We start from the raw sequence: 16,137 nt of genomic DNA, 5'->3' as shown, positions 1-16,137 counted from the left end.
TGTATGAGTTAAAGTATAAAATTAAACTGAACTAACACACTGGAGAGGTTACAGGTTTTTACACTGATTGTTTTAAGCTGGTTCTTAACTAGGTCCTGTACTACAAAGTGACTTCAACATACCCAGCGTATCTTTCTGTAATCTGGGTTTGTGTGACCGCTTATCCTGACCGTGTGTGCAGACGTTGGTGCGGTTGCCTCCCAGCAGGATGTCTGTGGGCACAAAGTTTTGAGTGCTCAAACTAGAAGAGTGTACAACTGAATATTCTACACTAATGTGAATGTAATTTTTTCACCTTTTAAAAATTTTTTTTTATATCATTACATTAAAGCTCTCGTATCCTGAGTGGTCCTTTCAAACACACACACAAGAAGTTGGTAAAACGTGACGATGCCAATGGTTCAGAGCTTTCCAAGAGGGTCATGGTTTTAATTTATCAACGTCATGAAATAACCTGAATCATTCATAAAATCCATCCAAAGAAAAACTCAAAACACCCAGCTGGTTTTCCCACCTGTTTAATTCCATGTTTTAAATCTGTGAATAAATATCTGGGCTGCAGATGCTCCGTGAGCTACAGCAGCTTTAAATACACATGAAGAAGAAACAGAACAACACCAAACACATTACATTCAGAATACTTCAGACTTTAATTTGGACCAGTTCACCTCACCCTACAATCATGTAATGTCTATTGTTACCAGTGTTGAAAATACTGACATTTTGTGCTTCTTTAAGCTTTTTTTTTTTTTTAAACATCTGAACTGGATGAACTGATCCAAATCTGAGGACTTAAACCAAACCAAAAAGTTTCTGTGGATTTTCTAAGTTGTGGATTATTATCACAGATTGCCTGGTTCAGTTTGTCTGTGCAGAAATAAAAGTCAAACACGCCACAAACACTCAGATCTGCTTTTCAAGTATGACTGATTCAACAATCTGCATTGTAAAGCTCCTTCAAAATAAAAGCCTTTAAGTTTAAACAGCAGAAATTAGATGCTCAACAAAGGAGGCATTTCAGACTTTTATTATATAAGATTGCTGAACGTTTTTCACTCTAAATTTAAGTGAGCTGAAGACCTCAGGAGTTCAAACAGAGCAACTTAAAATTCAGAATTAAATAAACTGTAGATCTGAGGATTTACATATGAACTGGGGGAGTTCACAGACCTGAATTTTCACTTATCAAATTGAATTTAAGACTAATAAGATTTTGAACCAATGTGGGAACAATAACCGGCATTTACATTTCCCCACATTTTTCCCGCTACAGCAGGAAAGAAACAAAAGTTTATTTTAAGACTTGACTTAAATAACCTTGCAGTTTTGAAGCACATTTTTGGGGGTGATTATACAACATCTCTCCATAAACTACAGCCTCTAAGAATTACTGTTAAGTTTTAAAACTTTGTTGGTAATTCTAAGAATTATCCAAGGTCTGCAAGAGTAAAACTAAACGTCTGTCCTCATGCTGATCTGATTGGCTGGTTTAGGCTCCTCTGGCTACATACGATGCATTCAAGTGCGCTTAAATATCCTAGAGGAAAAAAAGCGCATGTTCTTTAATAAAAGTGAATGTGGTAGTGTATTCATATTGGAGCCAGTTTCGTCAGAGAAGCTGCACATTTATTCACTGCTATTTTTTATTATGTCATCAATATAAAAGTTTATATTTATCTTTTTTTAAAACTCTTCAAAATCAACCCTTGTTTAGTAGCTTGAAGGCATTTTGCTTGTTGGACCCTCAACTCCCCTAAACATGATAGAAACCATAAGAAACCACTAAGACTGGCCAGGGGACACAAATGTCACAACTCTCATTTCTCTACAGCAGCTGTTGCTGCACAAAGCAGCAACTTCTGAGGCTGGCAACTTCCACAAGCTGCAGTTCCTCTAGTGGCCACTTGAGGCTGCATCCAATCAAAATGCCAAAAATGTTAAAATGCCCAACTGTACAGCAGAAATAAGCATGCTTACAGCCGGCTACAGAAAAGGTTTTGATGTCAGTGGTTAGGTTACCTCTTTGTAAAAAAAATGTACAGGTGGAGAGTTTTGTTCTAACTCAACTGTTTGGATTTTACCAAAGTGAGGGCTGTGGCCCCTCTGAACAACATGTGGATGCTAAGCCTGACTTCCATCAATTAAAACCGCTTAACTCAACCAGTTTGAATTAATAACAGCAATAACAATAACAGCACTGTATTAGTCCGTTACAGAGCACTAATTAGCAAGAACATGCATTATGGTGCAGCTTATGGAATTAGCTAGCTAACTGCACTAGCTAATGTTAGCAACTAACTTAGTGCTGAACTTTTTTTTCTTCTTTTTTTCGGAACTGGAAAAAACGCCACCATGATGCAACAGCCAAAACACAAATGCTGAGGCTTGAAAATACCACATCAGCAAAACAATGAATGACAGAATGGTTATACAGTATGATTATTTGGCCTTTAGCAACTCGCTACAGTGAAAGAAAAATTAAAAGCCAAAAGAAAAATAAGAAACTGTCGGGCACTGCTGCTGCTGTGGTGTCTTAGGCCTAGAGACTGCAACTACAACTACAGGTTGCTAGGGAAAATTGTGTATTCCCCAACTGGTTGGTGAATGGTTGAAATCAGTCACAAAGAGGGTAGCGCACCAAAAAACTCCTTCCCATTGCTTTGGTGGCTAGCAGGTTGCTGCGATCACCTGTAGTTTATCTGGAAGATGCCAACTTGTCTGCAAACACTTGCCAACTGCTCACTGAGCAGTAGTGAAACTGGAAAGTGCAAATGGGGGGGGGGGGTTTGCCTGCGAGTTTCAGCTCAGTCAGTAAATGATGAACGTTTGCAGGCAAGTCGACATCTTCAAAGTAAACTATGGGTGACTGCGGCAATCTGCTGGCTACCAAAGAAACTGCAAGGTGGATTTTGGTGCAGCACCCCCTTTACAACCAGATTCAACCAGCAGGAAATACACATTTTTCCTAAGCGACCGGTCTCTGGGTTTGTGTCACTGAGGCCTTAAAATGTGATGCTTTTTAACTTGGTTGGCAACCACTGCTTGAGAAGACTCGCAATAATCATAATAACTAGGATAGGAGCAACTTTAACAGCACTCTTCAGCTAGCTTAAAGCAGCACCGAGGGACCAGTCAGCTCACTGTTACAGAAATATATTAGTAAGACTTTCAAAATAAAAGTATTTAAATACATTTCCATTGTTGAGTACATCCTATTTCTGCCGTAATTTCTTTAAACTAAGATAAAAAAACAAAAATTTTTTAAATCTTGCACGTTTACAGTCATGAGCATTGGCAGTGTCACATCTGATATGTAGAAACTCTTTCAATGGTCAGGAGACGACTTACGAACTCAACTTTGGCTGCCTTCTTTTACATTATTGCCACGTTACAAAAACATAAAACAGAATAAGGGTAAGTTCCAGTTTTAGTGGGGGAAAAAAAAAAAAAAAAATCTTTGAAGAGTAAAACAAAGATTTGAACTAATCTGTCTCCACATTTAAAAAGCGGTCAACCAAAAAAAAAAAAAAAAAAAATTAATTTTATGGTTCAAATACTTTCCAGAAGTTTGAGTGAAACGCACATCATGATCAAATCTGAATCCACCACCACATGAGACTGATCGACTACACATTTTTACACCTATTTACACCGACTCACCGTCCTCAGTTAATATAAACAAACACTACAGTAATGTACAGTTTATCTTACATCGATTATCACACACACACATCAAAAAGTGTTTGGGAGGGGGGGGGGGGATACATTCCACCATGTAAGTTTTATACAGCTGCTGCTTCCTGTTGCTGATTTTCAGAATAAAAACAACCTTCAATGTAAAACATGGAGCCCGTCCCAGGAAAACTAACGATAAAATACAGAAAATAAAAGTGCTTCCTCACTCAGAGTACACAGAGCGATACAAAGACCCGACAACACCTAATGAGAACATGACGAGGAGCTTATACACTCGGAGGGAGGCGGCTGCTGCTCTAACAGATACTGTAAAGGTTTATTTTCGCCTATTTTAGCATTGTTTGTACTTGCACTTTCCGGTTTTTGTCTCAAGTGCTGCCTGATTTCTTCCCCTCAGCGGCAACTGTCCATCTGTCCTCAGGCCTGAGCAGCGCCTTCTCCATCACAGCATCCCATCCAGGTTCTCTGCATTCTGCTTGGGGGTGCTGCCTTCCTGATGGGTGTACTGATTGTGGTAATCGCGGAGGATGGTGACGACATCATGGTGGCCAAAGTGCACCGCCTCGTCCATCGGCGTGTTCCCCCACCTGCACCAGACATGTATTCACTTAGTGCCCTTCATTTCAGACCACTGCAAGAACTCTACAGCCTTATAAACAAACACCCTCTTAAAATAATGGCCTACGTAATTTTTTGGAGGTTTTTCAGACAACACAAACAAGAGCACCGTCTAACAAGGCAAAATACGTCCTTCGCACTGTATTAACCCCGTTTGTTGTCACATGAAAAACAAAAGATTTAATAATTATGTGACCTTGACTTTTGACCCTGACCTCCAGGAGTTGATCTCTGCATAATGTGTTGATATGGAGAAAAATCATGCAAGGTTCATCAAAATCCTTCAAAATCATTTCTTTAATATGAAGTGGGCATAAAAAAAACAAACCTAGCTACCCATGAAGTTTGGTAAGTGTTGGCTGAATGATTCTCAAGTTATTAACAGACCATTTAAGAAGTTTATACTTCATTTTTGGTTAATAAAGTCCCAAAATTTCACTCATCTCTTCCTCTTCTTTTGGCTGCACCCTTTTTTTTCCCCATCTGCCTCCATCTCACCCTATCCCAGCATCCTGCTCTGTTACAACAACCTTCTGCATGACCTCCTTCACTACATCCATGAATCTTCTGAGGTCTCCCTCGTTTCCTCCTTCCTGGCAGCTCCATCTTCAACATCCTTTGTCCAATATATCCTCGATCCCTCCTCTGCACATGTGTAAACCATCTCAGCCTCTCTAACTTTGTCCATTCTGGCTACTCCCAGTGAAGATCTTAACAGCTTCAGCTCTCCCACCTCCAGCTCGGCCTACCTTGAACCCATCTGTCACTCCTTCTTCATACCTCACCGCTGTCTCACTGTCCTCATACATGTCCTGCACCACTCTCACATTAATTTAGTAACAACATCTGGCTCCAAAAAGGTCCCCTGCATCTCCATGTTATATACATTCAGTGGCTGGAAAGTGAATTTATGAGATGAAGCCTGTGAGAGAGTTCAGGCAGCCACCCCGGGTCAGTCTGTCCAAAGCCATTCACCAATTCATTAATGAAATAAGAAATAAGAAATGAAGAAATTAGAGTTTAGTCTCTGTTACCTGTCTTTGGGAACTGGGTTGACCTTGCAGGCCTCCAGCAGGAAGCGCACCACCTCAGCGTGTCCTGAAACATAAGAAGCATCCCATCAGCTGACTGAACAGAGTCGTTACCATGCCAACAACCTGCCTGTACATGTTTCACCTTCAGCAGCTGCCACGTGCAACGCTGTCCTGGAATCGTAGTCCCTCTGCTCCATGTCCATGGAGGACAGCGCGAATCTGCACAAAGACATGCCAAACAGGAAGGAAGGAGTGAGAGCAACGAAGCGTCGTGGAAACAACCAGGAGTGAGTGCATTTAGTTTATCCTCACTCGATTAAATCACATGTTTCATCAAGTTTGAAAATATCTATTCTGGACAATTTCTGTTACTCTACATGAGATGATAGTGAAGCAAACAGCACTCCTGAACTGGAAACAAAAGAAAGAAAAAAAAAAAAAATCTAGTGGCTGACAACTTTCTTGCTTTGAGAGTTTTTAATAACAAACCTCCACAGAGGAGGAGAAGCTGCGTCTGCCGTTTGCCAGAAAAGTGTTTGTGTAGCTCATAACTCCTGCCTTTGCAAGATAAAATTTTTATTCTTTTGTTTCCCTCAGTTTAAAGAAATCACAGCAGAAATAGGATGTACTCAACAATGGAAATGTATTTAAATACTTTTATTTTGAAAGTCTGACTAATGCACTTCAGTAATGCTGGCATAAACAGTGAGCTGACTGGTTCCTCAGTGCTGCTTTAAGGTAGCTTAAGAGTGCTATCAAAGTTGCTCCTATCCTAGTTGTTATTATTATTGCAAATCCTCAAGCAGTGGTTGCCAACCAATTTAAAAAGCATCACATTTTAAACAGCTTAAACAGACCTTGAGACCAGTCACTATAGAAAAATGTGTATTCCCTGACTCATTGCTGGTTGAAACTGGTTACAAAGAGAGTGCTGCACCAAAATCCACCGCTGGGCCTCCTGAGTGTCAGTGATTGTAAACCTGACCATGTTGCTGCTGTACAGAAAGAAAAGCAGACAGCTGGCGTACCTCCTGAGGGCTGAGACGTCTCCCGTGTAAGCAGCAAACAGCAGGTTGATCACAGACTTCACCTGAAACACGAGAAGACGACGCAGTGAGGGTGAAGGCCTGATATTTACAGGCTGTGCACGCATTCGTATTAATATAGTCTAACTCAGGTTTTAAATCACATAATATTAGTAATAAAGAGGCTGATGCCGCAAACTACACCAACAATCAAGTTGTGTAAAGTTGACATTTTCCAGCAGATGGCGCTGTGGATTAAGCTCCTACAAACAAGGACTGAAATCTGTTTTACTGCCTGATAAAGTGACGCTTTAGAGTCACAATGAATACAAACTGCTTCATTAAAAGCAGAAAATAATCAACATGATTACATTAAAGGTGTTGGGGTGTTAAAAGGAAGCCAGACTATGAAGACATGTAGAGCTTATTCTATTAGCAGGAGTTTAAACCTGTTTGTTTTTTTAAATCCCTGTCCACTCCAGGCTCTTAGTTTGCTGCTGCTTTTACTTCTAATGGCAGCCTTCAGAGCTCAAAATATGCATTAAACATTCAGGACTTTAACAGCATGCTTTAGCAGGAGGACATTTACAGCACGTAAGGTTAAAATAGTCGGGGTTCATTTTTCAGCCTTTCTGAAAAAAAAGAGAGGAGGGTGATGGCTGATGCTGCCGGGACTCACCCTCTGATCTCCTCCCTCCCTGCGAGGGTCCAGCTTCTTTGCAAAGTGCCTCAGGTTGTCATAGTTGTGGAAGTTACAGAGAGAAACCAAATCCTAAGAGGAGAAGACAGGCCCCAAATATTAAAATCAAACAAACAAATAAAAAAAAAACAAAGTGAAAGTTTGAAAATACAAGTATCTTTGGGCCCAGGACTTCATGCCAGATGCAAAGCTTGAACTGTTTCAGCTTCCTTCATGTTCTTATTAAACATGATGTTGGTTTAAAACAGGGGTCTCAAACTCGCGATCCAGATGTTACAGCTGAGGTTTACCGTGCAGAACTGGATGCCTCTGACACTGTTGCCTAGCTTGTCGAGCGGCGGAGACCAACACATGATGCCCATCACATTGGGAACAACCAGCAGGATCCCCCCGGCCACACCCGACTTAGCCGGCAGCCCCACCTGAAACAGAAAGAAAGCGGCGTGCTATTTCTTGGAGATAATCTGTTAAAAGCGTGGACTCATGATGCCTCACATCTGTCTTAGCTTAGGTGGTGTTTTAAGATGTTAGCATTCAAACGAAGTCCCTACAGTTCTTCTGTTTGAAGTTTCACCACTTGGGTGTAAATTCAGTGAAAACAAGGAGACTGTAGCAGGTTAAACATGAGAGCAGGAGGAGGAGATACTGACGTGGAAAGCGAACTGTCCGGAGAAGTCGTACATGCCGCAGGAGTGCATCAGACTCAGGGTGTTTCGCACCGCCTCTGGGCTCAGCACGCGCTCGCCCGTGATTGGACAGAAACCACCGTTGGCCAGAGTTGCCGCCATGACGCTGGCACTCTCACAGGTCACCTCGATGGAGCACAACTGAGGAAGAGAAACCAAGATTAGTGAAGCTGCTTCACAGCGCTTGTCAAATAAATATCCAGTTGGAGCATTTAAATAGGTGACGTGTCTTTATTGACTAAAAATCCTGCCGGAATGGTGATTCCACTGCATCGGGACAAGCTCTGCTCACCTGGAAGTAAAAGTCCAGGATGGCTGTCATGTCTGTTCCCTCTGGAAAACACTAAGAAAGATAAAAAGCCTTTTAAAAAATAATAATAAATTTAAATTAAAAAAAAATATATATATAGATAGATACACACTATTGACAGAACTGCTGCTTTTCTTCACACAAGAAGGAAAAAAAAAACACTTTAAAGGATAAACTAGATAATGATGTCATAATTAGGTTAGTTATTGGAGCAGCAATCCTAATATTTACGCAGCAAATAAAAGATGGAAAGAAAGCTAACACTGCAAACATTAAGCATTAAATTATAGTGTTCACAGCTGTATCTGCAAACTACAAACAAAAATATGTAAAAATAACAAAGTTTAACAATTTTTTTTTTTTTTAAAACTTTGATGTAAAAATAAATTTAAAAAAACTTAAAAAGAAGAAAATCTTTGAGGTTTCACCTTCTTCTCCTTCAAGTAGTAGCCGATGGCAAAGTTCCTGTCTCCGGACTCGCGCTCCGACTGAAAACTGGGACACACACACAGAGAGCAAAGTGCCTCACATCGTGTTACATAAACACAAACTGAACCAGAAAGTTGCTGCATGACCTCAGATTCACCTCAGTGATACAGAACTGTCCTTAAAACGATAAATCAGCCATCAAAGTGTTTTTATCTCGTCTAAATCCATAAAATTGGCTTTATTTTATCAAAATCTGCCGCACTCACGTGGCGTTGCTGAAGCCCACGTACTCGTTTCCTGCCAGTTTGTTCATGAAGTTCATGACCTGCAGAGCAGAAGAGCAGGTTTAGAGAAAAAGACTGGAAAATGCTAATTTTAAAAAATGGCTTTCCTCTGAATACACAATACAAACAGTACTGACTGAAGTCACAGTTTAGAGAATAAAGTTATGTTTTTTGAGAATTAAATCAAATTTTTAAGATTTCAAGTTTAAATGTCAAATGATATGGTAAATGGACTAGTTCATTTAAAGCGCTTTTCCACTCTCAAAGTGCTTTATTACAACACGTCTGCATTTCCCTGTTTCACACACATTCATACAAGCATTGTTTTCTACTTCAAAGTGCTTTCTATGCAACATTCACACACATTGAGCAACTTGGGGTTCAGTATCTTGCCCAAGAATACTTTGGCATGCAGACTGGAGCAGCCAGGGATCGAACCACCAACCTTCCAATTACCCCCGAAAGATAAAGTCAGAATTTCAAGATTAAAGTCTAATTTTATTTTATTTTTTTGACAAAAGTCAAAATATCCAAAATAAAGTGAAAAGTTTGAGAATTATTGATCATTCAGTTTTAATAATAAAGTTGCAATTTGGAAAATAAAGCAAATTTTGAGGATAAAGTTAAAATTTTTACAATGGAGCTGAAACTTCTAGAATAAAGCTCAATTTTGCGAATAAGATCAACTCCCGTAGTTCTGTGCATGAAGCATTCTGGGGTACTCACGTAATCAAACTTCTCGGCGTTGCTCGCCCCTTGCTGAAACACAAACGGAAGCAGTCACAGTATTAATAAAACAAAATCTTCCCTTGAAAAGCATCAAAAAGAGTCACCCATGTGATGCCATGAGCACTATCATGTATGATCTACGTCTCTATGATATTAAGCTACGACAGGAAAACAGGTTTACATCACTACTCATGTGACCAGTCAAAAAAGGCCATTCAGGCATGACGTCAGATGAATTAAGATTAGAGGTGGGAGACTAGCTGGAGATGGAGCAGGTGAAAAAAAACAAGTTATCCACTCGGGGGTTTCTGCTTTTGTATTAAAAAAAGAAATAAAGAAAAAAAAAAAGGAATGAAGTATTAAATAAAAGTTTCATTTAAATTGACTTCAGAGTGTAGCTACTGATTACTACAGGTGTGTGTGTGTGTGTGCGCGCTGTATGAGTATGTGGCTGGACTTTAAGGTACAATCACACTGCGAGCCACATAATTAAGGTCATACCCCCCCCCTGTGTTTATTTGTGCTGTTGTGACATTTTAATTATAAAAATGCTTCCTAGAATGAATTTATTGATCTGCTTCTTCACCAGCTTTTCAGAGGCATTGAAGTCATTGATCCACTGGTGTGGCAATGATAACAGGAAGCTGTGTGAAATACATGCATGTTTGATTTTATTGTATTTTTCCTCCAGTTTAAAATCAATGAATTTCCACAAACCAGATGTTTGTTCACATTTACTCTGAAACAGAAGCATGAAAGTAACAAAAGATACTTAAGGGGGGAAAAAAGCTTGCTCCTCCATCCTGGTGGAGTTCATCTAGTTATTGGTGTTTATTATTGATTGAATTATGTATTACAGTACGTGAGCATAAACTTAATTTTTTACTGAAAGAAGAAAGAAATGGTTTTGTAAGTAGTAACAGGATTGTCTAGATAAATGTAATTTTGTATACAACAATCAAGAACCATAATTAAAGATTAACAAAGATTACATTTAAAATTTGTCCTTGATAAAGGAAACAGTACAAGTATAAGAAACACAAACAGAGCCATTAAAGAGAGGAGTGCTGTATAAAACAATCACCCCAGTCTGTAAAATAAGCAACTGCCCTGTAAAACTGGAGCCTTTAACCCTCAAAGTCAAAGAGACCCTGTGATGCACTGTGGGAAATGTAGGAGCCAAACTTACTAGGAAAGCATCTCTGCTGCTTCAGTTCGTCTTTGAGTTTATTGATATAATCTGAAAACTGCAATCATATGTTGATGCTTGTATAAAATGAAATATTTATTTTACATTTAAATTGTTTTAACTCTGATTCTTTTGAGGGCTTTTATTTAAATTATTTTCCCGCTACACCTTTAGGTTCTAAATTTTATTTTATATTGCAACTCAAGCCATTTCTATTTTTTTTTACATCATCATTATCATTATCATTATTATCATTATCATTATTATTATTAATATTGCCATTTTTAGTATCCATACAGTAAAATTATAAACCTTTCCGAAAATAGTGACGTAGTTAATACAGAACAAATTATAAATATAATATTAATGCATTTAAACCTATAAGCAAAACCTGGGCTTCAAACTTTATTAAACTCTGCAGAACTCCATCATTACTACCATACTGCACTGAAGGCAGATGGAACCACGAGTGACGCCATCACTCACAGTACACAGACGCAGTCATGTGGCTCGCAGTGTGAGCTCACTGTCCTGAATCAGACAAAAACAACAAAGCCTGAAGTATGGGGGATGTTACTGCCTTTATTCAGCAGCATGAGCAAGAATTCTCACTTTCAGGTGGTGTAATGCTCTCCCTAAAAACGCTACTGCTCTTGGTTAAAACTGCAGCTCAGATATTTATAATTACTGCTGTCTGCAGTTTTTCAGCGCTCCAACTTCACCCCGACTGCGTCAAGTTCACTTGGAGAAATGCTGCACTCCCATTTTTTTGGGTGTCTCGTCCCCAGCTTATACACACTATACTGCCAAAAGTATTCGCTCGTCTGCCTTCACACGCATATGAACTAGTGGGAGTGACATCCCATTCTTAATCCACAGGGTTTAATATGATGTCAGCCATGGGTAGAAATTACAGGTGGGATCAGGGGGTCCTGATCCCCTGTTTCTGGGAGCAGACTACTCAGCACATCACATTAAATATGACTATATAAGGTTAAATATTAATATATCAGGCACTGAAAGCCATTGTGCTAATTACAGCTGCAAAACAATCAGTGTTTATGTTTATGGAGCTTCAGTTTCTCAAACTGAAGAACCACACTATTGAACAAAGACAGTAAAATATCCCCATGAAGTTAAGAGCATCACTCCTAATACAAGTTATCTTTTTGTACTGTCTACTAAAGACAAGCAAACTGCTTTAAAAGAAAACATACGAACAAAACAGAGTTCCCTCTCGAGATAAAATGCAGTATGGTATAAAAACAGTGTTTGTGCCAGAGCTGCACTGTTTATAATCCAGGTGTATAAACAGTTTGGATTTTTTGGGGGGGAGGAATGCAGGTGAAAAAGTATAAAAGCAACATTAAAACATTCATAGACAGCCATGAGAAGGCTAAAGCTTGGCACAAATCCAGACCAAAGAGGGGAGAAAAATAATTAAAAAGGAAAAATTACCAACGTCATTGACCTGAGGCTGTGTGGTCATAATTTCCCAAAGATCCTAATGCTGTAAAATATGCAACAACACATAAAACCACACAACGAGCCTTGAAAAGGTACATCACAAATGAGAGTGTTTAAAGTAGTTTAAACAGTCACTGGCTGGGAAACTGTTTTCGCATCTGATGGGGATGAACCGGAAAAATGTGATCTGAAGTTAACCTCAAATGTTTTTAATTTCCCTGTTATCGACATACATGTCCACTACCAAAAACCGATAATACTCAGCTGGATTTTAACATCCAACAATCATCCCCATACAACACTTAGTGCTGCGCTGCTCAGCCAGATAAATAGACATAAAAGCTTCTTCTAAAGAATTGAAAAGCTGCGCCATTTATCAAAGTGACACCGCAGGGTGGAGATTTGAAAACTGAATGGATAAAAATGTGGACAAAGAAATCTGAAATAGAATAACTGGCCTCTCTCAGACTTAAAACTACAAAATAAAACCTGAACTTACCCTGTATTCTTTATTTAGTATTTTATTTGCACCCTCATCCAATCTGCTCAGTTTTGACCTGCTAATTTATGATGATCTTTGTAAATTACTTTTTTTTTTTTTAAATGAAATAAACTAAACTTAGCACAAAAAGTAAGGAAGCATATGTTTGTTTCTTTCTTGGAACAATGCTTCTTGGCAATAAATCTTATACCATTGGAAAGTCTGTTTATTTAAATGGAGGCACATTTGCAAGGAAAATGCATTTGTGGGTTGAGCAGCAGAGTTGAGTATGTGGGTTGAGCAGCAGAGTTGAGTATGTGGGTTGCACAGTTGGCGTCTGCTCCAAGCATGCCACGTTTCACTGATCTGGATAAAGCAATTTCAATCTGGTGTTCCACAAAAAACCAAGTTGAGCATACATCTCCAAATTGAAGGCCAAGTTCCATAACAGAGGATGTCAGAGACAAAGTGAATGCCACACCAAAAGAAAAAAAAAAAAAGAGCCCATTTCCTCACCCTGTCAGCACTTAGAAACCGTAGGCGGTCTTCAACAGATTTGCAGTCAAGGCCTGCAGGACGATATGGCTGACTGCTCTCTACCCAAACAATCAAGAACAGACTGCGCACAGCCAAGCTCCGGTCTCATAGGGCTGCCAGGAGACCAACAACTGCCTTTCACCATCAGGCCAGTTTGCGCTGGTGTTGGCCACATGTTCAGCCAGGAGTCAAGACTTTGATTACAAGGTTAAAGTGTGGAGAAGATGCTAGTTGCTGCAGATAGGTCAACAGCTTTTGGTGGAGGCAGTATAATGGTGTGGGGGTGGCATCTCCCCCCACAAATGTATTATTCTTACGAATGTGGCAACATTTATGGGGAAATAAGCAGGCTTTTCCAACAGTATACTATTTAATGCCAAGGAGCATTGTTACAATAAAGAAACTAGAAGGGCATTCATAATGGTAAAGAATCCTTCTACAAAATCCTGGATCCAGATCATGATCCGGATCAACACCAAAATGTAATCAGTTGTTTTTTGTACCACCCCAACAACTCCAGAGATTTTCATGAAAATCCATTGATAAATTTTCCAAGTTATCCTGCCAACAGACAGACCAACGCGACTGAAAACATAACCTCCCTCCACCTTTCAGTGGGCGAGGTAATAATCGACCAATCACAAATTTCCTTACTTTTTGTCCTACATCTTTGTTTATAAACCAGTGGACTGTAAGCAGATCACCATCAAAGCTTTCTACTCCAGAAAAAGGCTGTGTCCTGACACGGTCTATTTCCATTTTCTATGTAATGGAGCTATTCATTATTGATTTTATTGACCTAGGCATTTTCTGGCTGCTGGAATACTGAAATTCCCAGCTTTTGTGAAAATTAAGGTGCATCTTATCTTATTAGATTACCCTGCCTAGTAAATCAGGCCCTTGAATTTTTATATCCATGTCAGATTTCCTACGAGCACTCCAACACCTTCATGTCCAGGATTTCCCTGAAGAAGTTCCAACTTGTTTGATTCTGAACACTAAAAGCTGACCTGTGTTCTCTCGCTCTCATTAAATGTAATTAAACTGCACTCTGAGAGGCCCTCCTGGACTCATCCTCACTACCCACATGAGGAAGGAGTTTTTCATTTTGATTCAATCAGTAGGTGGTGCTCTTGTGTTCACCCCAGCTCTCCCTGTGTGTGTCTGTGTGAAGGTCAGAGGAGGATATTTAATGAAACACTCTGGTAACATGATTAAATGTGGTGGAGCTGACCTGCCTGGAAGAAGCTGCTCTCCAGCTCCACCCACTCTGTGCAGTGTGTGTGTGTGTGTGTGCAGGATCTCTAAGCGATACTGCTTTCAACCAAATCCCCTTTCAGCGCGCTCATCTATAACCATAATCTCCCTGTATACGCTAATCTGGTGGAAACATGTTCTGCAGACGATTATAATTTTATTCCATTCAATTTCTCTCCAACTCTTTTTACTCCCTGCTGCAGTCAGACATCCAGCAATCAGTTTAAAATCACATTTAAAGGGACTAAAAGGTAAGGCTAGTCACATGGCTCTGAAGCCAGGTTTATGGGTTTGTGATTGAACATTAGTTTCTATATATACGTATATCAATCATAATAATGGGGTGTGTATCTGCAGCTTACCTTAATGAGCGAGGTGCAGACGATGGCACCAGCATTAACCATGGGGTTGTGGGGTTTATCTGCAGGAGGGGAAATGGAGGTTAACAGCAGACCTGAAGCAGGATTCAGGTCAGGCTTTACCAAGATAACTTTAAGGACAAATCTCAGCTTTCAGGGTTATTAAAATGATCTCACACGCTGTAAGAGCACCATCTAAGCAACATTCAATCATTTTAGAATATGCAAGTGAAATCATAGATGCTGCCGGGTCGTAATGACGGGGCTGTGAAAGTAAAAAGTGATGATGTGAAGGTCAAGATGATGTAAAGATATCCTGGATATCTTGAACCCGATTTGTAGTACAAGCCTTTGTAAAGACATCTTAGGAACAGAAGCTAATTTTAAAATAACTTTCTAAAAAAAAAGTATTCACCAAAACAAAACAAAACAAAAAAAAAAAAAATCATTTTTGTGCCACAGGTCAATCCACTGAGTGGAAATACAGCGCAGTGTTACAGCACTCGCTCTCTGGGTTTTAATCTTCTTATGAAACAGGCAGAGGAATGTTTTTGGGGAAAAAAAAAAAAAAAAAAAGAAGTAAAAATAAACAGCTGGAATATTTGTGTCACCAGTGACTTCTCTGCTCTGTTAGATAACAAAGAGAGGAAACCCGGAAACTTTCTCACACCAGTCTCCACTAACACAACAACTACTTTACAAATCTGAAAAAAACATCTGCCAACAGGAAACAATTCAAGCTACAGACACACTAAAAGTCAACTGTACTCTCATTCAACCAGAAGTACTAACTGTATTTGTGCCCAACATTCATTTATTTTTGTTTTTCAAGAGGTTGAAATTTTTTTCTGTCCATAGTGGAGAGCTCTAAACAGAAAACAGAGTCAGCAGAGACAGAAAACTTCTGTTTAAATGCAAAAAAAAAAAGTAGTGTCTATTTTATATTACACATTCATCATAAACCCTTTTGAGCAAACAGAACCAAAATTCTCTCTCAGATATACAGCTAGGGGAAGGCCATAAAAGCCATTTAACTACTAACATTTTTTCAAATAGAAAAGAAGAAACTGGAGTACTTAAAACAGAATCTCAAACTCCCGACCTGCGGGCTGCATCCGGCCCCGCCCCCCTACTTCAGGCCCGTGATTTGATGTCAAAAATATAAGACAATTTGACCCTTTAAGTTACATTTTTGAGATTTCGCTTTCCCCTCTAATTAAGAAGAGTTAGCAAAATGTCAAAAAAGTAACTTAAAGGTCCAAATTGTCTTATATTTTTTTACATTAAATTGCGAGCGGAAGTAGGGGGCGGGGCCTGAAGTAGGAGGGCGGCAGTT

At 39.4% G+C, this 16,137-nt stretch overlaps 1 protein-coding gene across 3 annotated transcripts in view; it reads right to left on the bottom strand.

Moving 5' to 3' along the window:
- Positions 1-2,312: 2,312 nt before the first annotated feature.
- Positions 2,313-16,137, bottom strand: part of glsa (glutaminase a) — a 30,232-nt gene continuing 16,407 nt past the window's right edge. Inside the window, exons 1-13 of one of the 3 annotated variants that reach the window (XM_030748418.1) lie at positions 14,805-14,864; positions 12,159-12,210; positions 9,509-9,541; positions 8,765-8,823; positions 8,498-8,564; positions 8,052-8,102; positions 7,724-7,900; positions 7,364-7,495; positions 7,053-7,145; positions 6,377-6,438; positions 5,491-5,567; positions 5,349-5,412; positions 2,313-4,283 (exon numbers count right to left, since the gene is read on the bottom strand). In XM_030748418.1, the coding sequence (XP_030604278.1) occupies positions 4,139-4,283; positions 5,349-5,412; positions 5,491-5,567; positions 6,377-6,438; positions 7,053-7,145; positions 7,364-7,495; positions 7,724-7,900; positions 8,052-8,102; positions 8,498-8,564; positions 8,765-8,823; positions 9,509-9,541; positions 12,159-12,167 (969 nt within the window). In that variant the 5' untranslated portion in view covers positions 12,168-12,210; positions 14,805-14,864 and the 3' untranslated portion in view covers positions 2,313-4,138. Of the gene's footprint in view, positions 4,284-5,348; positions 5,413-5,490; positions 5,568-6,376; positions 6,439-7,052; positions 7,146-7,363; positions 7,496-7,723; positions 7,901-8,051; positions 8,103-8,497; positions 8,565-8,764; positions 8,824-9,508; positions 9,542-12,158; positions 12,211-14,804; positions 14,865-16,137 lie in introns of those variants that run through there. The other 2 variants (XM_030748399.1, XM_030748408.1) reach the window with 2 other exon arrangements.

Source organism: Archocentrus centrarchus, chromosome 2 (assembly GCF_007364275.1).
Source record: "Archocentrus centrarchus isolate MPI-CPG fArcCen1 chromosome 2, fArcCen1, whole genome shotgun sequence".
Classification (NCBI taxonomy): domain Eukaryota; kingdom Metazoa; phylum Chordata; class Actinopteri; order Cichliformes; family Cichlidae; genus Archocentrus; species Archocentrus centrarchus.
Note: the sequence above shows the minus strand (reverse complement) of the source record. Positions and strands in the feature narration are given on the sequence as shown.